Source organism: Carettochelys insculpta, chromosome 2 (assembly GCF_033958435.1).
Source record: "Carettochelys insculpta isolate YL-2023 chromosome 2, ASM3395843v1, whole genome shotgun sequence".
NCBI lineage: Eukaryota > Metazoa > Chordata > Testudines > Carettochelyidae > Carettochelys > Carettochelys insculpta.
Window position 1 is genome coordinate 252707579 of NC_134138.1, and position 23645 is coordinate 252731223.

A 23645-nucleotide genomic window follows, 5' to 3' on the forward strand; every position below is an offset into this window, starting at 1 on the left:
GCTTCTGTGTTATGTGATGGTGAAGTTTGGCTGATTTTATGGCACATCTATACTTCCGGGAAGATCGACCTGGCTTGGGTTGGTCTTCCAGAGTTTGATTTTGCGCGTCTGGTAAAGACGTGCAAAATTGGTCTCTCTGAGGTTGGCAGTTGACCCCTATACTCCACACTGTTCTAAGGCATCCTTCAGTCTGTGTAGACTATGGATCGCGCCCTCCATAACTCCATTTAAGATCATTATTTGCAGCATTGACTGTGACTGTGGAGGCCCACATGAGAGTGACAGTCCTTGCTCCATCTGCTGCATATGTAGTGAGTGTCTGGCAGGTCCTTGCTGTCCTTTCTACGGGCTCACTTCTCCTCTGCCAGCTGTCTGATCTTCATCTTGCCCTTCTGAAGGCCCTTGTGTAGTTCCTGCTTCCAGCTGCTGAGGTCGTCTGCCCGCTCTTCCCAACTATCTGGGTCGATGTCTACCTCCTTGAGGTCCCTCTTACAGATGCCTTTGTAGCGCAATTGGGGGCGTCCAGGAGGTCTGTTGCAAGAGCCTAGCTCACTGTACAGGATGTTTTTTGGCATCCTTCCATCTTTCACCCTGTGGATGTGGCCAAGCCAGTACAGCCACCACTGTGTGCTTGGAATTCCAGCTTGCTCAAGGATGGTGTTGTTGGGCACTCTGTCATTTCATGATATCCCAACACTATCGCATGGAGTAAGGGAGGTCAACAGGAGAAACACTGCCATCGACCTTCCTTAGTTAGGACAGTCAGGTAAGTCGATCTCCAATACGTTGATACTAGCTACTTAATTGCCATAGTTAGAATTGTGTATCTGAAATTGTCTTATTTCCCTGGTATAGACTAGCACTTGGGCTTTCATTTGCTAACTCCTCATAGCACAGGACACACATTGGTCATGGTTCATTCTCACTGCCGGACCAAGTAAATCCAAACTTTTCTCACTTGCCATTTATTTATGTCTGATTAGACATTCCACTTGTGAGTGCTTCACTCTGCTCATCAGTCTCCTTTCTTTCCAGGGAGCCTTATTTCAACCATTGATCCATATTGAATGTATGGCTAATGTTTGCGTGCTTCTAACCATCACAATCATTTCATCACACAAAGGTGCCACAACATAGCTTTTCAGACAACAACTGATTGCAACTTTGCAATTTATTTAAAATTTATTTTCTATTATCTTTTTTATCTATCTTTTCTTTTCCATGGGTCCCCTTTAATACCTTTACAGACCCCGAGAGGTCCAAGGAACCCAGGTTGGGAACCACTGGTCTAGAAAATATGACCTATGAGAAAAGATAAAAGAATCGGTTTGTTTAGTATTGAAAAAAGAAGGCTGAAAGGGGACATGATAGCGGGTTTCAAGTACCAAAAAGGGTGTTACAAAGAGGAGAGAGAAAAATTATTCTCCTTAGCCTCTGAAGACAGGACAAGAAGCAATAGGCTTAAATTGCAGCAAGGAAGATTTAGGTTGAACATTGTGAAAAAATTCCTGTCAGGGTGCTTTGAGTACTGAAATAAATTGGCTATGGTGGTTGTATAATCTCCATCATTGGAGCTATTTAAGAACAGGTTAATGGTCCCTTCCAGTTCTAGTATTCTATGATTCTATTATTTTTTCTTTGCAGCATAACAGCTCTTGAGATGACTGGGTCTTTACAAACATCACTTACCTGCTGCCCTGATGAAGATGGGATGCCACCACTGCCAGACATTTGATGAAGATACTCAAGACAGAACAGTTGTTAATGAAGAGAAAGGAATTCACCAAGATCCAGTACTAGATGGCTGGCATACCAGACCTGCACCCATAAACTGCTGAGCTCTCACCCTGATTCATGGAGCATCTCAATTCTGCAGAGACAAGAACTCTGGAGAAAACTGAGCTATAATTAAGCTTCCAAATCCGACTAGTGCATAAATCAGGTTTAGAGCTTAAAAGTCACTGAAAGAAAGCTTCTCAGAAACTTGAGGGAAGCTCTATAGAAAAAAGCCCATGTCACACCACCATCACCACCACGCAGATAAAGAATTAAACTATCAGAGATTCAAGAAAGCCTTGTCACTCTTTGCACACCTAAAAGCTGATGAGGTTCTGTGTGCTGAAGTGTGACTGGAACTGAACTTGGCTCCCACATTGTACAGGATTTGGAAGACTTGTTTGTGCTACTTATGTGTGGCCTATGCTGCCATTGTTTCTCTCACTTCACTGGAGTTTCTGTCCAGAAGTTTGACATATGTCTCTCAGCTGCTCAACTTCCAGGTGAAGGATGCTCTACTTCAAGTGTTGTTTTAGGATTAGACCCAAAACATTGTTTGGGCACTGAAATTTGGATCTTGTGCCCTCAAATCCACCTCCAAAAGGAAGTCTATGGCCCCTTTCTCATTGTGTCCCATAGATGAATCCTATAAATTCTTATTTGTTTGTTAATTAATTCTAAAGACTATAAACAAAAAAAAAAAACTTCCTCCTATTTAAGAAACCTATACACATAATTTTAAAAATGTATACCTTTAAGTTAACAAGGAAGAACCCTAACACTAACCATAGGAAAAAGGCTGTGAGTGTTCCAAGTTAACAAAAAGAAAATGGAGCTGGTTAGGCTACAAAGAGTTCTTATTCTCTTAGTTCCTGAACACTAGACGAATGAGAGACACTAGCACATAGCAATATCCTTTGAGGCCGCATATGTGACTCTTACTGTGGTGATCTGCAGAACCACTTTATGAGAGAAGACATCCCAAACACTTACTAGCTGATCTTCTGCTCCAATCAGTAGGCTCGCTTGGCAGCAGACATTCTTCTATAATTACAGTAGACTAACCTCACAAACTAAATACAACTGGGACTGGTAAGTTCCCAAATGGTAAAAGTCCTAGGCTTGTTGAAGAAAACGTCTTAGTCATTTACTAGGCGACAGTTCTCTTTTTTGCCATCTGAATTAATACCAAGGAAGTGTTGGGGGAAAGATGCTCCCAGAAGTGCTATTTTTGAAAACACATAAAACCGGTCCTTCCTACATACTGTTTTTAAAGAGCCCATATATTTGCAGAATAAATTCCTCTTGGGAAATTCATGTTCAGACTACCTAAATTCATTCAGGAGTTTTTTATTGGTGAGGTATATTCTTCACCTCTATCCCAAACCCTTTTGTACGGTTGCTATTGTACTCCACCACAAAGATAGCTGTGGTTTTAAAGTGAACAAAGCAATTCCTGCCATGCATATGTATGTCAGTTTAAGAACAAACACTGGAATTCTTTGCAAGTATGAAAAACAGCACCAATTTAAGCCATTAGATAAGCAAGATGTGTGAGGAAATGCAATTTATTGGATCAACTTTTTGTTGTAAATTCCTGTTTCTAGAGAACATGTCCCTGGCCATGGGCTGTGAGGTTTGTGTGTGCCTTCCACTACCCTTTAAATTAAAAAGTTTTATTTCTACCCTTTTAACAGTGTCTCCCATCAATCCGCTTTAGAATAAAACAAAAATATAAAAGGATTTATTTTAAATTGTTGTGTAAAAGTGTTTAGTCAACTAGGTTCAATATAAGGTATAGGGGGTAACCGTTAGGGTTGCCAGTTGGTAATGAATATTTATGAGCTAATTGATTATTCATGAGCGGAGGTTTGAATTCCGATGCTTTGATAGGACAAGATAGGATGCTTATGAATATGTATGTAGAACCTGCATCTTGGTTGCCGGGGCAACACAGGTGCGGACCTGACACCTGCGAGTGTTCAACCAGGTCCGCCCAGGCTCTATAAATTCTGGAGCCCAACCCCGGCTACCTCAGTCCGCCGGAGGACGAGAAGAGGAGCGGACGGGTCAGCAAAAAGGACTGCGTTCAGAGCTGGACTGCGCTAGTGGCCGAAGGTTTGAAGCGGAGAGCTGAAGCGGATCTGCGTGTCAATCGACGCTCCCCAGCCGCCGCGGGACGCAGAAGCTTTTTCGAAGAGCTCCGGCTGCGAAGCCTTTTTGAAGAGCTCCAGTCAAGAGGATCCAGCGAACTGAACTGAATCACTCAAAGCCCTCAGAACTTTACCTGAAGCAGGCTCACCGGGCAGACCGCGCCAGCAGGTGCCCTGCCTGGTGAGCCGCGCAAGCGGCGCTGCTGCTTCAGCCACCGTCCCTTGCTGGGCAGTGGTGGAACCGCAGCCGCTTTTTTCTGCCAGGGGCTTTTTGTTTACCACGTTGGCCTTTTCCCCCTGGCCTCTCTTCTCTCCTGCCTTTCCTGTCTGCCTGCCGCAGCTGCCATAAAAGCGCGCCGTGAGGGCTTCCTTTCCTAGCACCTGAGGAGACCTGCGGGCCCGGCGCCCGGATAGACAGAGCAGGAGGGCTAGGTATTATAACATCATACCTCCACACATTCATAGGGCATTAGGTTAGTTAGTTTTCTAATTGTTAGTTAGTTAATTAATCACTATGGAATTAGGTTTAATATTCTTTGTGTTATCTGTTACATTGTTACTAGTAACATTATCTGTAATTATCCCTTGCTGCTGTTACTTTTATGGCAGACCGGGGAATTCTAATATTGTTTAAATAGGCGCGCCATAGACTCTGTAACCCTATTTCCTAAGGCAATAGATGTAAAGCACAGGAGGCGGTCTTGACAGACCTAGGCTTTATATTAAGCATATACATAGAAGACTAGTAAAAAATAACATAGATATAAGTTATAGTTAGGGGTATACAGAACTGTTTGCTCCCTCTTCCAGGTAGAGCTCACTTGAGTTGAGGTGAGAGCATTAAGGGGATAACCCACTATTGGGAAAACCCCAACGTTAGGAAATTTCACTCACATATATATTATAGAATTATTAAGGGGATAACCCACTATAGGGAAAACCCCGATATTTAAATCCCTGCAGGGTATTAAGAGCCTAAGGAGGCAAAAATACCTATTTTAATTGAAGTCTGAGGAGACGGTACCTATTTAAGCCCTGACGAGGGTTTTATATACACACGCCTGGGACGATGCAGTAAAGGTCCTCTCGGAGGCAACATAGGCGGTTCCAGGAGGCTGTGTTTATTAAGTCCTAAGGTGGTAGTCGGACCAGAGGGTTAGACCCGCGGCTACTCTTTGGAGGCCCCTGCCTGGCCAGCAGGGCAATCTCACTTAGGCAAATATTAGACAATCTGTTCCCCTAGGTAGCTGGGACTTAGGGTAGAACGGCCTAACCCTTTAAAGGGAAGGAGAGCGCGGGTGCGCCGAGGTGAAGGGAATACAATATAGTTTAGTTATTGTATTGTAGTCCTTTTAGTCAAACTACCCATTTGTAAAATATAACAAATATAAAGAATAAAACTGGATGCCCGTACCAGTATAAAGATTAACACTGGCATACATATAAAATAATATTAGTATATACACACATACATATACACACACACACACACACACACACACACACAGAGAAAGAAACATCTGTATACAGTTCTGATATCTCTTCCCTTGCAGCATACGAAGAAGAACACCTCGTTGTGTATTCCATTGGACCCAAAGTAAGTTAAGGGGGTTTAGAATAGAATTGATTGTTGCAATAACACAATATACTAAAGGCTATTAGTCTTTTAAACATCAAATCCTGTGCTAGGCTTAGGGAATAGGGGAATTAATAGTTGTACTTATAGAACAAACAAAACAAAACAATATAAACAAGTATAATCAGGTTAAAATATAAGAAGGAAATATTATAATATAAAAGAAACCCTGCTCTTGGAAAATAAAATTTTTTGTGGGAAAGTTGATCCTTGGTCTGTCATCTTTTCTGGGGAACAGCGCAGCTCGTTCACGCACCCTGAAAACCTCATTGGACCAGGCCCCATGATATTCAACACAGGTTGCGGGGTAAAACCTGGGGCAGTGTCTGGCTGCTGGTGGAGAGACTTAGATGACCTTACAGGCCTTTTGGTTACCTCTGAGCTATCCACACAGAGAGCATCGTTACTTTTCCTGGTGAGCACTCTCCAATGAACAGTATTGTCTCACCCACATTGCCTCTCTACTATCCTGGGACCAACACAGCTACAACAACACTGCATTCAATCTAAATCATTGTTATGCTAATCAAAACCTTGATAAATAACTTCTGATTAGTCACTTTAGCATCAAAACCTGCTAGCCTTAAGAAATCAGCAATCATTCAGACTGCAACTAAAAGATGCAAGATGACCTTGTACTAAAATGTTCACTTAGAAAGAATAATTTACATTGAACACAGGTCTATATTTGTGTGTTACAGAAACCAGTAGCACAATGGAAAATAAACAGTTGCAGAATTTCAGAAAAAAAAGTTCTGAGATTTTGAAAACTTAGCACAAATAAGTCAGAACATTACCATGGGATTTGATTTCAAATTTCACTTTCACAAACATATTGCCTGGAAGGATGGATGTTACCTCAACCAAAACATAACCAGAGAGTTGGCATTTAAAATTAAAAAAGGTCATAGAGAAGTTTTTAAACTAAAGTCTAGAAAAACCTGACAGGTGCAGAAGAGCACATGGATCGAACAGAGACATCCCATAATGGAAGATCTATTAATGGAGATTCTCTGTGTCCTAGAAGTGGAAGTTGGAAGATAAAATACAGGAATGAGCTGATGAGAAACAGTTCAATGAAAAAGAGTCCCAATCAATTACATCATGTACTAGCAGACAACTAAAAAAGGACACATTTTTAAAGTGCTAATATACAAAACACAGAACTCTAAACAACAAGATGGATGAACTAGAGAAACCTGATGCAATGAGAATAATCAAGGAAACACAGTAAAACCAGGCTACAAAATATACTGCATGGATAGAACAGGTTGTACTGCTGGGGAAGTGGCACAGTATGTGACAGGAAGCGTACTCAAATGAAGTAAAAATCTTCAATGAACCAAATCTCTACAGATAGTAATTCCAGGCTGTTGTTATAAGAATGTAGCAGTAGGGATATATTACCAACCACATGACCAGGATGACGATAGTGACTGTGAAATGCTAAGGGACATTAGAGAGGCTACAAAAATTAAAAACCTCAGTAAAAATGGTGGATTTCAACTACCTCAATATTGTCTGGGTACTTGTTACCTCAGGACAGGATGCAGAGATAAAGTTTCTTGACATATTAAATGACTGCTCTTGTAAAAGCTGGTTCCAGAGCCCACAAGAGGAGAGAGAATTCCTGAATTAGTCCTAAATGAAATCCCGCTTCCCTCCTAGAGTTGAGCTAGAACCAGGAGTTCTGATGGAGTTTCTCTTTCTCTCCACATAGTTAGTAACAAAGAGAGAGAGAGAGAGAGAGAGAGAGAGAGAGAGTGTGTGTGTGTGTTATATATATTAACATTTTAAACTTAACATCGTCCCTTAAAAGACTTGCTAGAAGATGCCAGAAAATCTTATTAATAGAACTGAATGTGTCTACTATTCGTCATTTATATAGAAATTAAATTAGATACAGGGGTCTTGCCAGCTAATTGCTAAATTATCTAACAGAAAACTACAGTTTTCAGGTGCCTTAATAGTCCCTGGAATCATGGTTAAAACTTGCCCCTCAACGAAAATCTGAAATGGTGCCCTTTTTCACTGTAACTGCGGAGTCACACGAAGGATAAGAGCCAAGGTAGACAGAATTAGTATTTATGCCGAAGGTAGCGGTATAGCTACAACAGAAACACACTAGTGGCACAGTTGAAGTACTGCAGCATTTTTAGTATCAAATCTACAGCCATAGAAGGGGTTCCTCCATCACTGCAGTAACTACATCTCTCATATAGGAAGCAGCGTGGTTAAAGGAAAAATCATATCTACACTGAGGCTTAGGTCATCTTACTTACTTCACATAGGGCATAACATTTTTCACATCCCTGAGAGCTGTAAACTAAGCACCCTAGTTTTACAGAAATAGTCAGCTCCAAGATGAGCATATGCAAGAGGGATTTTTATACCCTACATACACAGCACACACTGAAGATGTGGCCATGAACACATCAAATTTTAAGGGTTTGTGGAAGGGCTAACTGTTTGTTTTTGCTATTTGCTGAGACTTCAATTACTGGTCACTGCTGAAAGAAAGCAATTGGACTTGATGGATAAAAAAGTCTTATGCAGCAGATCAAATCCTGTATTCCTATGATGTCATAGTTCATAGACAGGAATACCAAATATCCTCTCTCAGGGCCTGTTCACCTGTTGATGCACAATATGTTTACATGGTAATGAATTAATGTGTACCTGAATTTTATATGAAGGAAAAAAGCAGTGGCTAAGTGCTGTACAGCTAATTTATCTAGAAACGGAAACAGCAAAATTAGACTAGTTTCGCTTTTGAAACTACAACGCCAACAATTTCAGCAGCATTTTCACTCCTTGAACTTTTAATCAGATCTCAAAATGAAACAAGTTACTTCCTTTAGACAGACATAGATTTTTTGAGAAATTTTCATGGATTTGTGATGTTTGGTCACATTATTCCTCACTAGGATTATAAAAAACTATTTTGCATTACAGTTTAACAGATTTTTTCAGTTTGAGCTTTGGCTTTCATATATCCATTCAGGTGATAGTATGACTGAACTGGTAGAAAATCACACAAATCAAAACTGTGAGGTTTCACAGGCGTCTAAGAAAGTGTGGTTTTCCTACTTCAGAAAGTACAAGGAAAATATTTACAAAGCAATGACTAGCAAAAAGGACACAATGGAGATTCTCACTTTCTAAAGCTGAATAGCTATGCTAAGGGACTGAAAACTAAAGTCACTCATGTCAATTCTACAAAGAATCTCCAATTCTAATGCTGTACATATATGTGAAACATACTAAAAAGCAGTGGATTTAATGGTTATATTGGAGTTTGGGACTCACAACTCAAAACTATCAGTAAAAGTATTACACATAAGGTGCTATTTTAATCAAACGTCATATCTTGCTTTTTAAATTTGAAAATCCTTACAAGCTAATCCCATAATTGAGCTACTCAGTAAGTCCAACCACTCCTGTGGCAAGACAAGTCTTTATGAACTAAATCTGCTAGTAGAAAGCTCAACTGCTGCAGAGCAAGTGCTAATAACCTCATTACCCACTGGGGGCCATGCACACAGTACAGCACGGAATCCAAACAAAGGATGCATAAAATCACTTACAAGGTTTTAAAACTGGTGCCCCGCACAGCTGAAATTCAACTGAAACAGGAAAATATTTTACTGAAGATACTGGCTTCAGTTTACACAGTTTTCTTTTTTTAGAAGAATTAAAGTGAAAATGCATCCGTGATGAGGCAGAACTATGCATTCTTTATAGTAATATTCAGAGTCTTTTTATTTGCATGCAACCTTCACACTCAGACCAAACATACTAACAGTGTAGTTTCCCATCTCAGACGAGGGAAAACATTTTAAAATGTTCCCATTATTTCTTCTGCCACCTGTTATGGGCGCTGAAGCTTGCTTGATCAATCAATTGACTTCCCCTCTCACATTAAGCTATCTAGAAGGCTTGTGATGAAGAGTTCTTTCAAAAGGCATGTTGTAAATTGGTCATTGTCACTTTCACGTTCCATGCTTCCCACATAAATAATACATTAATCATCCTTCAATGAACCACAGAAGTGACAAAAACAAGACCTGATTAGCAGAGTCTATTTGACTCACCTATTATCCTACTCAATGCTGCAGTCCTTGTGGGTGATTCGGTGAGACCCTCAATCCCACTGTAGAGCGAATGGGAAATTCTACGTTCCCTGTCATCCAGTATAGCATCCATAGGCAGCTCTGGCCCAGGGGGACTTCCAGGGGACTCCAACTGCACAGAGAGGGGAAAATCAGAGCTGAAGTCCATTTAACAGCATGGGGGAATTATAACAACTTGCCTAAGGCCTGGATCCGGCTGGGCACCAAATGCACTAGAACTTTTCACCCTGGAACCAAAATAATTCGCAATGACAGCTCTGCTTAATGGTCAAGTTTCCATGCCACTTTACACTGCACCTCCCATGGTGCCTTGTCTGATTTCAACCCTTTCAGCAGAAAATACATAGACAAAAAGCATCACATTTTGGTACAGCTTCACTGCATAATTATTTATAAGCACAGTTTGCATATTTCAATATTATTTGACAAATAATTTGGCCTCTTTCACACACTGATGGGCTGTCAGGAAGCAGCAGAAAACAGGAGCTCCATTTCGAATTCAGCTACTGACCCTTTTTGAAATGATGAATTTGCTTCTGTACATGATCACCAGGGGATCCCCCATGAAACTCCCTGTCATACATATTAGCATTGACATACATGAAAACAGGCTGCTTATGATAAAGTCTTTGCTTAGACTTCTCACCCTCAGGGTAAAGAGATTTCATATGCTCATGAAAAATGGGAATGTCTATATTTTAAGGGTATTTGCAGCATCCCTGTCAGTTTCCTCACAATCAACAAACTCCTAACACAGCCCAGAGTCCTCCGCCCAGCATGATTCCTCAGAACAATATTCCCCCCATGTAGGAAAAGTCAGATCACTGAGGTGGTGCCACAGGAGATGGAGGGATGCTGCTTGGCTATGCAAATAGGGGGAGAAAGAACAAACAACCTCTCCCCCATACCCCCTCCCTGTAGTCAAACTGCCCATCATCAGAACTGTCTGACCCTCTGTTTGGGGTTTTTTGTTTTGTTTTTTCTTTCTGGGAGAATGTGGTCACCTCTCTTATACACACAAAATAGATTTTCAAGAAATAAGAAATAGGTTTTCTTCCATGTACTATCGAAAATCAGATTTCAGGGGGGAAGCAAAGCTCTTATATGTTGAAGAGAAATATGATCTGACATCATCTAGAGCTCAGCAATACTTGGACTGAAGCTCCTGGGCCACAAGCAGATCTTCCATGTGTTTCTTCCAGTTCTTGGAAGCATGGGATGTTGAAGTACGGTGTGATTTCATTATTAACCACTCAGGATGTTTTTACTATGTTATTAACCAGTTGCAGTGGATAAAATGCTAATTCTTGGTCAATCATTTTGCTGAGATAATTTTTAAACACACACACACACACACACACACACACACACTTCCCCGTCATATAGTTTAAATATGACTGTACACTACTTCAGTAAATGAAACAATGAATTCACACTAGTGTGGCTCTTTTGTGTAACAGTGATCACTAATTCACACTAGCATGGCTCATTTGTGTAACAGTGATCACCAATTTGGTTCATGAACCACTGTGGTCTGAGTACCACTACCCTAGGAGCAATAGCACAATTGATTTGTATGTATCTAACTCTTAGCTGTTCGGCTGAGACTTCCAATAAGGGACCCAGGTGACATGAACACCTGTGCACAAGAGAACCAACTGAGACTTCCAATTTATTTACTCAGACCAATAACAGTGGACATGAAAGATTTCATCTTCCATAATCCAATTTCTGAAACACCCAAACCCGCGGCATACTGAACTTTGCTGAGGTGCCTCAAACATAACTATTTAGCCCCACTGATAACTTAGTGGTGATCAGCACTTCGGACAAAATGTCTACTTTGGCTTAGCCATTAAATTAATTTCATTTGTGAACTGAATCCAGATCCCTTCAGGAGAATTTCTGGCTAATATAGCACAAATAATTGTGTGGCTTTGTAATCATTTAGGGCAGGGATGAGTAAAGTGGGGATATGGGCCCCTTGGAAGGATGTCAAATGTCATATGGGAGGCTGATTGGCATGATCGGCTGCTGGGCATCAGGCTCATCCATCTCATCAAAAATGCTGAAATATGTTATTGGTTTTACGTATATTTATTCACATTTATATATCAATTAATTTTTTACATTTTACCTACCTATTTAATTCCACATGCCAAACTTTTTTTTTTTCCATATGAACGTAACTGAAATTTCCATTGGTTTGGATTACATAAGACAGGTTGGGGGACCCCTGCTAACTGCAGGGATAAAAATGTGGTCTGACATAGTAAGTTTGCTGATCCCTTATTTAGGGCATAAAGGTTGGTAGGTTTTAGCCATTGTGCCGAAAGGTATGCTTTGAATTCAACACATACTATTCTTATATAAATCCTTTCGTATAAAAATATTCCATTATTAAAATATATTAGTGCACATATCCTGCGAGATACTGAATGCTTCCCAAAATATCTGAGGCCTTCTACAATTCCTTGCTCATCACCAGGCATTGAGAAAAGACAGCACTTCTCTAGAATGGTTTCCAAAGGAAAAAAAGCACAATTCACAGTGCTAACCCGAGAGGCACCGAGACCATCGATGGGAGAGTAAAGTCTCTGCTCTACAGCCATAAGTGAGAGCCAGCTGGCTTTTACTTCATGAGGTAGAGCACATGGGTTTAGCCTCTGAGGTTGCAGGTTCATTCTCTCCTGCCAAAGACCTGGGTTAGTTGGCCTTAATATAATTTCACATATTGTAATAAAGCAACATTTTTAAATAGCTCCCCATTATTATTCATACTATTCACATTTCCAGCAAGACAAAGACACGTATGCTATTAAAGTCTTTATATAAAATTGCTTCAAGAGCTACAAAGCACTCAACTACAATCTTCACAAGAAAGGCTTTGAAGTCAACCCAATAGACTAACACCATATGACATCTGGTCACGGGCTCAATGCCAGGAACACAGAGTGGATGGGCATTTGAGAAATTCACTGCATTTCAAAGACGATGACCACAAACACCAGGCTCAGAGGTCACACCATCTGCAAAAATTATTTCTGATCTAAGCTATCATCTGTTTAATATAAATGAGATATTTAATGAAGTTCCAAACTGCAGACTTATCTTTCACAATTTGATAAGCAGTGGGGAGAGGTACTGCATTGAAGGGTCAACACAATTACAATTGGAAGCACATCACACTGCAGGAGAATAATAAACTTGCAGTGCAAGTGAATTAGACTCAATAAGGTTTAAACTGTGAAATGAGGATTTGTTTTATTAGTTTTTTTTTTTTTTTTTTCAAATTGCAGATTACAAGTGACAGCTTTACTGAAAAGTAAATTAAACCATATCCTAAGCCTCTGATACAAAGAAATCAAAGGCAAATTTGAGAACAATAAAAATATGAAAATTTGAAATCCTGTAAAAATATGTAGTGTGCTCAGGCATTTAACTTCCATGCCAATTATAGGCAAAGATGAACTAACCTTTGTCTAAAGACAGTAGGAAAATGAGTTGGAACTCATTAATATACTTCTGCAGTCAGATGATTTATTCTCCCTGAAAGACAGACTGGTTTAATGAATTCATGTAACAAATGTCTAGCTTTTTAGTAAACCATATAAATATACTGTGACCATTTTCCATGTGACAAACTCTCTGAAGACAACAATCAAACTCGCTTGTGAGACAATCCCAACAATTTTAGAAAGATACAAGAAAGTTTGGAATCATAGAGAAATGAACAGAAATTCACACCAGGTAAGCAGATAAGCTGCAGTGTGTACAAAGAATAAACAACAGGATTCTTGTGTTTAGATGGTTGTGCTTTGTAACAGGAACCAAGTACTTTACCCATTTTCATGGGAAAGACTTTTTCCAGTTTCTAATTAGCATCTCAAAAGGAGAGATCTAAATAAAGACATCAACAGTCAGCTACACAAATATTTAACAAAAGATATAATGCCTTTTCTAAATTAACAAAAACTGGATGGGGAGGGTATACAAAGGGCTTTTCAATAAATCTTTTATTTATCCTTGTTTCAGAAAAGATTGTGTAAAAAAAAAAAAAGTCAAAGTTAGATTAAATGCTGCCAGCAAGACAAAGCAATGGACAGTAAAAGCAACAACACGGTATAACTAAAGAGCTATTTTTCACCACAGGTGGCTCAAACTGGTTTAATTGCTATTTTAGCATTATTTATCGTGATTAATGCAAAAAGGGCAGTGAATGTAAACAAAATCTTGCAAGCTTCCCATTTTTAATAATGGTAAGACTGACGATTAGCAGTGCTGCTACTGGTTCTCGTTCATTTTGCCTCAAGTATTACTGGTAGCAGTATATCGCTGGACATCATTGTTCCACCTTTATGCACTAAAACTGAGCTATAATGGGTGCATCAACCAAACCATCACAGAATCCTGAGCAAAATATTCCATGCTGCAGGTTTTCTTCCTCTTAAAGTAGTCAGTTTTTCATTGTTTTTTAAGTAAGAATGAAGATCTTGATTATCACGACCTCTGGCACCTTATAGACTAATATACTTTGGAGCATAAGCTTTTGTGAGCAATGAAATCTTATGCTCCAAAATACGTTAGTCTATAAGGTATACAGGTGGTCTTGTTGCTTTTGAAGATACAGGCTAACTCGGCTACCCCTCTGATTTTGATTATGGCCTTTTATAATTCAGATGAGAACAAGCTGTTTGCTAAAAACTATCTGCACTAGACATTCCTTTTCTAGGTGATAAACGGACTTGGTCCCTGTTACTTAACCACTATCGTCCCATGTGAACTTAAAAGCACAAATATGAGAAAGGTTATCTGCCAAAGCATTACCAAAATACTAATCTGCATAAGCGATCAAATCAAAATTTCATATCATGCATTTTTATAAATGGAACAATCATGTAGCTCTCTCTCATTCCCATTCAGAACATAATTGATCAAAACTCTGATTGACATGAAAGCATTTGTGGTTTTGAAGGAGAGGCTGTAGAAATTTATTAAAAAGAGCACTGTATTCTAACGTCGGGAGAATTAAAGTCCTTTCTGCAACGCAAATTTATTCTCCAAGCTTTCTTCTACCCGTTTCTGTAGTTTGTAAGCCAATGTGTTCAAATTACTCAGAAGTACTTTCCCATGACATGGCCTTTCAGAATACAACTGTCAAATTTCAACGTGTTTTTGACTGTTAACATCTCATTTAGCCTCCCAAACCAGGTACAAACTTGAAAAATGGGAAAACTTAGCAATGATCAGTGTGGACCTTAATTCTAGTATGTGTGCTGATAGTTATTTTATATAAAACTGCTGCTAGCATCCTCAGAACTGTGTAACTGGTGAAGTGCTTAGCAGGTGCATGCTAAATTCAACTGTAACGGTGCTGACATTTGTTCTGGTATGCTTGGCTGTTGCAAGGAGTAAGGGAAGCTGATGGGCGAGTTTCTCCCATTGACCTCCTGCTGTGTTGACGGCAGAAAATATCGATTTTGAAACATTGATGCCAGCAATGCAATTCTGATAGCTGGGTGTAGGCATCTAAAATGGATTTTAGCTCCTAGTGTGACCCGGGGCTTGGTGGTAACCCATGAGAGACTAGAAATTGGAATTTGGATGTGCTATGTATCTCAATATAGCAACTATACAAGAGGAAGAGGACTGCTTTGTTCACCCTGTTTCATTTCTTTACAAAGCACTCAAGTAATAAGGGAGTGGATGGAACAGATGACCTGGTTCCAATCTCTTTTAAAAAGGATGGAGAGGACAGGAGGAAGACTATTTACTGGGGCTTGCTACTGCTCTCTACACCTGCATCTGACGAAGTGGGTCTTTGACCATGCTCATACATTTCTGTTAGTCTATAAGGTGCTACAGGACCCTTCGTTGCTTTTGCAGATCCAGACTAACACAGCTACCCCTCTGATACCCTTGTGCTGTGCTCTGTTTGGCATCAAAAAGCAGGAGGAAGACTGAGGAACAAAGAGACACAAAGTATTCAGGAACATGGAAATCTACCAAACATTATTTCTTTTGGTAACAGAGAGGGAGCCATGCTAGCCTATATACTATCAAAACAAAAAAGCAGTCAAGTAGCACTTTAAAGACTAACAATGTAATTTATTAGGTGAGTTTTTGTGGGACAGACCCACTTCTTCACACCATAGCCATACCAGAACAGACTCAATATTTAAGGCACAGAGAACCAAAAACAGTAATCAAGGTGGACAAATCAGGAAAAAAAAATGATCAAGGTGAGCAAATCAGAAAGTAGAGGGATAGAAGGCGGGGGGTGGCGGGGGTCGATAATTAGATTAAGCCAAGTATGCAAACGAGCCCCTATAGTGACTCAGAAAATTCCCATCCCGGTTCAAACCACGTGTTAATGTGTTGAATTTGAATATAAAAGACAGTTTGGCACTGTCTCTTTCAAGAGTGGTGTGAAAATTTTTCTTCAGTAACACACACACTCTTAAGTCATTAACACAATGGCCCACTCCATTAAAATGCTGGCTAACAGGTTTGTGGATCTGGAGTGTTTTTATATCTGTTTTGTGCCCATTAAGTCTTTGTCTAAGAGAGTTTGAAGTCTGTCCAATATACAAAGCATGTGGGCATTGTTGGCACATGATGGCATATATGATGTTAGTTGAGGAACATGAGAATGTGCCTGTGATTCTGTGAATAACCTGGTTAGGTCCAGTGATGGTGTGTCCAGAAAAGATTTGTGGACAAAGCTGGCAGCGGGCTTTGTTGCAAGGAAAAGTTCCAGGACTGGTGTTCTTGTGGTATAGACTGTGACTGTTGGTGAGAATCCTCATAAGGTTGGGAGGTTGTCTGTAGGAAAGAACAGGCCTGTCACCTAGGGCCTTCTGGAGTGTGGCATCCTGATTAAGGATAGGTTGTAGGTCTTTAATAATTTGTTGCAGTGCTTTGAGTTGGGGGCTGTAGGTGATGACCAGTGGTTTTCTGTTCTTGGCTTTTTTGGACCTATCTTGGAATAGCTGATCTCTGGGTATTCATCTGGCCCTGTTGATTTGTTTTTTTATTTCTCCCGGTGGGTAATTCAGGTTTATGACTATCTGGTAAAGATCTTGTAGTTTTTGGTCTCTGTCAGTTGGATCAGAGCAAATGCAATTGTACCTAAGGGCTTGACTGTAAACAATGGATCTAGTTATGTGTACAGGATGGAAGCTAGAAGGGTGTAGGTAAGTACAGAGATCAGTGGGTTTCCAGTATAGTGTGTTACCGATCAGGCCATCCTTGATTTGTACTGTAGCGTCCAGGAAATGTCTCTCTCGTGTGGAGTAATCGAGGCATAAGTTGATGGTGGGGTGAAGATTGTTAAAGTTGATTTCTTTCAGAATGCTTGCAGCTAATTGAGTCTCACAAATTTAAAATACATAATTGAACAAATTAAACAAACTATGGAACCCTTTATCTTATTGCAACAGGTAAAGATTTCCCTCCTGAAAGCAGACATATTCACCTCTCATACACTGCAAGTTGCCAGGATTTGAAGGAGGAGGTGGGGGAGCTGGTCAAGTAGGGATTATTATTTTGGGGGCTCAATGCATGCCTCATAGTTGTGATGATTTGGTGGGTGCTGGTGCTCAAGGGTTGTGTATGCATTATGGTGACAGAGACGCAAGTTTTTTGCTCATCCAGCCCAATAAAACCAAACAACCCTAATGTAGGGAGCCAAGCATTTTGCACAACTTAAGGTACCTCGGTGATTTAATAAAAAAAGCCCCACCTCTACTACTGACATTTGACATTGAGCATACCTCTTAACTTTCCGTACCTTAGTTTTCCAGGAAACTTTGGCAGGAGAGGGGAGGAGGAAGAGTATTTCAATATACAATCCTTGTTAACTGACCAGAGGGCAGTTATCCACAGTAGGCAGGGGTATGAATCCATGCTCTCAAGTATCCCTGGGCTGTGTTGTCAGAAGCTGGGAATAGGTGACATGGAATGGATCACTTGATAATTACCTGTTCTGTTCGCTCCCCCAGAAGCACCTGTGTTGGCTATTGCTGGAAGACAGGTTACTGGACTAGAAGGACAATTGGTCTGATATAGTTATGGCTGTTCTTATGTTAAGCTTCAGAGAGTACCCAAAGCTGTGAATTTGATAACATAGATTTTAGCTAAGGATAACTTTATTAAATTTACTTAAAATACCAACAACCAGAATAACCTGAATGTTTAAAATATATATTAATTACTTCTGGAATAGCAATATACATGTAAAATCAATTGTGTGATTTCACTTGAAATAGCTGTGATAGTAAATATAGGTTTATAATGATTTTTCAAGATTTATAGTGGAGATGTGGACAGACATTTATCTACATAAATGTGCTGTGCCCTGATGCAGAAATTTGAACACCTTTCTTGGTTTGAAGTTTATTCAGAACACTCTCCATGTCTGTGCTTGTTTCAATGGCACCATCCACCACAGAAACAACGATAAGAGGAACAGGAAGTGCAGATTCAGAAGTGACATGCTGCCCCACAACCTCTGCAGCTGCTGGATCCACTCCAGGGCCTGGCAACTTTGCCACAACACCATCCAGTATGAACAGCCCTCCCGATGACCCTTGGGAGCATTGCCATGGACTTCAGCCATCCCAGGAACCAATAGCCAGCTGACAGCAGACATGGTGATTACCAATGAGAAAAAGAAGAAGATGATCATGGTGGACACCACTATCCCAGTCGGAAACTGGACTTGAGCCTTCCATGATGAAAATCAAAAAGTGAACCCCTCTGGCACACACCTTGAGGGTCTGGAGCTACAATGTGCATGGTGTCAGTAGGGTACCAATCCCTACTGATGGGGTGCTCAGCATTTAAGACCCCCCACAATGAGTCAGTACTGGAAACAGACGATATTGGTCAGCGCCACACCTGACTTGTGAGACAGCTGATTGTGTCTCATGCCATCTGGCTGGCCTGTGACATCTACACAAAACACATCATGGGCCACCACCAGTACCAGGAGAAGTGATGGAGACTGCTCCAGAGATGTGACCAAGGAGTTACCTACCTCCTCTAGCAACATAGACCTCTCACCCTGAAACCGCCCACTCCCAGAGACATCCAGGATCTTATACCCATCAAAGGGAGACATGAGCAGGGACATCACCTGCTTTCTCCCCTACAGACAATCTCCCCTGACAGGTGTCAGACATGACTGCTGACAGAGGATGCCGAAGGGTGACAGACATGGACAGGATGAGGGACATGGACAGGAAGAACTGCCCACCAACTTCCCTGAGGGACTATGGACTCTGCTCCTGAAGAGCCATACAAGGTCACCCACTGAGAAGGGATGCAGTCTGAGACCTCACTCACTTCTCCCCCACCCTCCCAGCTTTGCTTCTTTCCATGGGTGCTGGAAGAGACCATCAATGAAAGGTGCTGATGAATGACTGTGACCATCACCAAGGGGTCACTGAGACCATCAATGAAAAACAGGATCAGGGACAGTCCTGCAGTCTCCCCCACAGAAAAACAAACATTGACAACTAGGAATGATGCAGATGAGGGATGAGGTCAGAAGAAGCATCTGCTCCCTTTCTGCCCACAGTCCTGACCCTTCTTGTAGCGCAGAGCCGCCACCACCCACCCCTTGCTCAGGACCTACAGAGGCTGCTGTCTCCCCTGTATTTGACTAGCGATGTTAATGGTTAACCAGCTAACTGGATAACTGGTAAGCCTCATCCTAAACAGATGATGTTTACTGGTTATGGTTACCTGTAGGGACTGCAACAGCCCCCCTCAACTGCAGGCAGGGGTCGCTCCAGTCCCACAGGGCCCCCTCAGGTGGGAGCACTCCAGCCCAGTCAGAGCAATCCACTTCCACAGTGGCCCAGGCGAGGGAGAAGCAGCCCCTCTGCCATGGAAAAGGGCTGCTCTGGTTGGACTGGAGTACCCCTTCCCATGGCAGCTGCAAAGACTGCCCCCACTTTATTTCATTAATCAGTTAAACCTACCGTTTAATTGGTTAAACCTGTTTAATTGATTAACCAATTAAATGGGCTTTTTACATCTCTATATTAGATTATATTCATGAGAACGATCCCCTCATTATCACTCTGGCAAAGACAAAATGCTGTTTGTGTAGTTTTTACATCAGTTATCAAAGCTTTAATTGTTTTATAAGCTTATTGTGGACAACGAACCACTGTAGTTGCATAAAATAATGTTAATATGACAAAGTAAATATTTGAAAAAGCATTATGACCCTTTGAAGCTGCTCAAATTAAGATAGCTGAGCATTTAGATATGTAAAGATGCATTTAACTTAAAAATCTAACCAGCTGTTCCTTGAGGCACTGGTCTACCAATCTTACTTCCATTCCATTCAATAGGCAAAATCTTTTTTCATTCAGAGGAACCTGGTTTTTGTCTGAAATTGAAACTCTGTTCTAAAAGAGGACTTTAAAATGTATCATTCTGCCTTTCCACTTTATTCTCTTTCCCCACACTCGAAGTCAAATGGAGTAATTTTACAAGCAAAAAGCAAACCATTTAAAAAAACCATATACAAGAAATTTAAAATGATTAAAAAATTTAATAGTAAACTTCATGTACACTGTTTGCTGAATATCCAACTGATTCTACCTTATTGCTAACATCAGGCAAGGTTACAAGACAGTATGATATAAAATCCCACTTTGATTTTCAAACCACAAAAATGCTTACTGGGCTGTCATATTAAAAAAATAAAAAATAAAACAATATTGAAATAATAAAAATAAAGAAGGTTTCTACTATCAGGTAGCCTGGCAAATGCAATCTGTGGACTGAATGTTCTTACTTCTTAGGCACCACCACCACTTTTAGTGGTTTTACAAATCAAATTTTAGGCAAAACCACTAAGGAATTACAATGGATGTAAATAACTATAATCAGAATATAATGTAATAAACAACTTGATGACATACAACATGAAATATACATAATCCCTCTCCCTCCATCTTGTGCTGGCTCTTCCAGGCTAACAGTAATATAAACTATTTTTTGTCACCAAATTTGTCAGATACAATGCTAATAAACACAGAGAATACATCAGTTAACAGGAAAGTGCAGTTTTTACAGGCACTCTTGAGAATAAAAGCACCCTTTCAAATTTGATCAGATTCTCCAAAAAGCAAGACAATCTTCTCTCTAATACTATGAAAAGAGGTAGAATTTTCTTTATTACGATGGCCACCTGAAAACTGTAGAAGTCAACTCCTGACAAAAATATTTTAAAGCATTACGTTGCATTGTTCTAGGCCTTCACTGTGCCACCCCTTCTATTTTGTGGACTTGCTGGCGTGTGTCTGGTTTGGGACACAGCTTGGAACACTTTTCAAATAAAACTTTGTTGAGGCTACATAATGGTTAATTGGCAACTGGGAAGAGATTTCAGGCTCACGCCCCATCTCACTGGAGAGTGATGTTCACAAATACTGCTGATGCAAGGTTTGCCACATAGTAGGTTCACATGTCTGGCAGCCAGAATTTAGCACAGTCAAAGAAATGTCCAATGCTGGTGCTTGTGAAGAAGGAAGATACTATCAAATTAATTAATGCTGTATATACACGTGATGGTGTGAGGAAAGAGATGCATTCCCACTTTGTGTGGCCATCAGCTTGGGATTTAAAGATTGGACTGTTCTGTAATAAACAAAAAAAAGTGGTCTAGGAAGAAAATTGTGGGACCCAGATGAGAATTTTTGCTTTTCTTTTTATGGTCTGTTCAAGTCTGGGCACAGTGACTTTAAGCAATTGGACCTGTATCTTTCTTACTGAGAAGGAAGTTCTTTTTTGAAAACTGTGTTCCATCATACAAATACCACAGCCACTACGGTTTGCTTTTGAAAAGTGTGGTGAAGGGAGCATTACAAGAAAAAACAGCAGTAGCCTCAAAAAATCTTGCTTAAATACTGTTTGCCAAGGGTGCAGACAGTGCCAATAACTGCACAACAACACAGTGAGGTAGGTCACCATGGTTGATCTTACCAGTCCACCAAGGAGTAGAGAAAGCAATAAAACTGGTATATGAGACCCAAGTGGACAAAACCCTCTCCTCCTCACAAGTATAGTTTATTATATTTGTTTGGGGGCACTAACACAGGATTTCTATATGGGAAGCAGGAGAGAGACAACTTGTTTTACTGTTTTTGCCATTTGACTTTTATGTAGCAAACATGAGGAGTAGCAAATAGACATATTTTTCTTAGTCATATCCAGTTTGAATGTAAGTGGTTAACCAAATCTTGCTGAACTGAATGGGTACTATTTTCACTTAGATCAAGGCTGTTTGCTATGTGTCCATTAAGAATCAGCAGACTTCTTTCATGCAGATCTTTTTGTAAGGCGTGGGGCCCTACGGTACCCAAACTTAAAACATTTCCTTAGTATATACAAGCAGATACAAAATTGACAGCAGGCAAAAATGGAAGAGTTCCTGAAAAATCACTGAATGGGATTTCCCCCTTACCCAACAGTTATTTTGATTGTATATTGTCCTAGCATATCTAAAATCAGAATTACTCCAGTGCTAATGATATGAGAAAATTTGGACCCTGGAAGACAAGAAATAATATGAATTTGTGCAGGTTTTCTTTCCAATACCCTAAACTTCAGAGGGCAGGAAGATTAACCATAACACTAAGACCACGCCCTTATGAACGAGTCACTGCATCCAAATACAATTAGTGCAATCAGTATCCTGTTAAACATGTCCTCAAAATTCTATACCCCAAATTCTTATTTTTTTATATATAATATAAAAATACACAGGGCTACATAATATTTAAATTATTTTCAAAGGTCAGCTATCAGGCACTATGTAGAAAAAGTAAAAATTGTAAATATCAAAATGTTCGCTAAAATGGGAAAATATTTGAAAGTGATTTCCATCTTTATTTGTAGTTCTAGCTAAATTCCGAATTAAAGATTCTTCTTTCCTCAGCAAAGACTAGGTAGATGCTGAACCTGGAAGGGACACATTAATTCTTTTCTGATTGGGGATTTTAAATACATGCTGCTTTAAGGTATATAAAAGCTTACAGTAGGATTTTATTCAGTTTCAAATGCTGCTCTAAAAATTCACTCCATCTGAAAAACTTTTCATTTAAAAAATTAACATCAATTTTGAGAATGAAAAGAGAAAGACCATTACACCTAATGTATAAATTGCATGAGAAAAAAAGTGCATAAAAACCCTTAAAGTCACATTGACAGTATAATGCAATTACAAAATCAATGTACCTCTATGTAGTATTTCCTATTATTTATTGATAAATATGCTCAAAATGAAATAATATACTCAACAGAAATAAGCTTCATTGATCTGGTAATGAGTTTAATATGTATAAAACTGAAATTGAAATAATTTCACACTACATTCCTGTAAATTCTCCAATACTATTTTCCTGGCCTCCAAGGAGGCAGCAAATCTTCTGTCAACAAGAGTATCTAAAAGTATTTATCTCTCAGACACCAAATAAAAGAGTGTATTCTTTACCTCATTGCATTTACTTATTCGTCTAGCTACAATAAGCTGAATCATTCCTCGTTTGTTTCCTTCTGTAGACATAGACCTTCTTAGGGTTTCCATAGCATCTTGATTTGTCTTGCCTAATAATGACTCTCCATTTACTGCTATTAGCTGATCATTCACTCTAAGCCTCCCATCCTGGCAAGAGAAAAGGTAGCAGTCAGTCACATAAAATAATGTATTATAAAGGAAGCTTGTGTCTTTAGTTTAAAAAAACCAAAACCAAAACCAGCCGCTGTCCCCTGAGAAAAAAAATAACCACCACAAACTTCTCTTAATCCTAATAGTTTATGGCCAAATGAACACTGGTATAATAGCTTTTAAGCAGCCATTGTGGGAAGTGTCTATTCCAATCATATATACATTTGCACTTCAAGCCATTATCATAATCTGTTTAC

General features: G+C 39.9%; 1 protein-coding gene across 8 annotated transcripts in view; it reads right to left on the reverse strand.

The window, feature by feature from the left end:
- The window catches only part of PARD3 (par-3 family cell polarity regulator), a 735311-nt gene that overhangs the window by 226492 nt on the left and 485174 nt on the right, over positions 1–23645 (reverse strand). For all 8 annotated transcript variants that reach the window (XM_074984984.1, XM_074984976.1, XM_074984978.1 and 5 more), the window contains 2 exons: positions 23215–23385; positions 9660–9810 (listed from right to left, as the gene is read on the reverse strand). In XM_074984984.1, coding sequence (XP_074841085.1) covers positions 9660–9810; positions 23215–23385 — 322 coding nt within the window. The remainder of the gene's footprint in view (positions 1–9659; positions 9811–23214; positions 23386–23645) is intronic.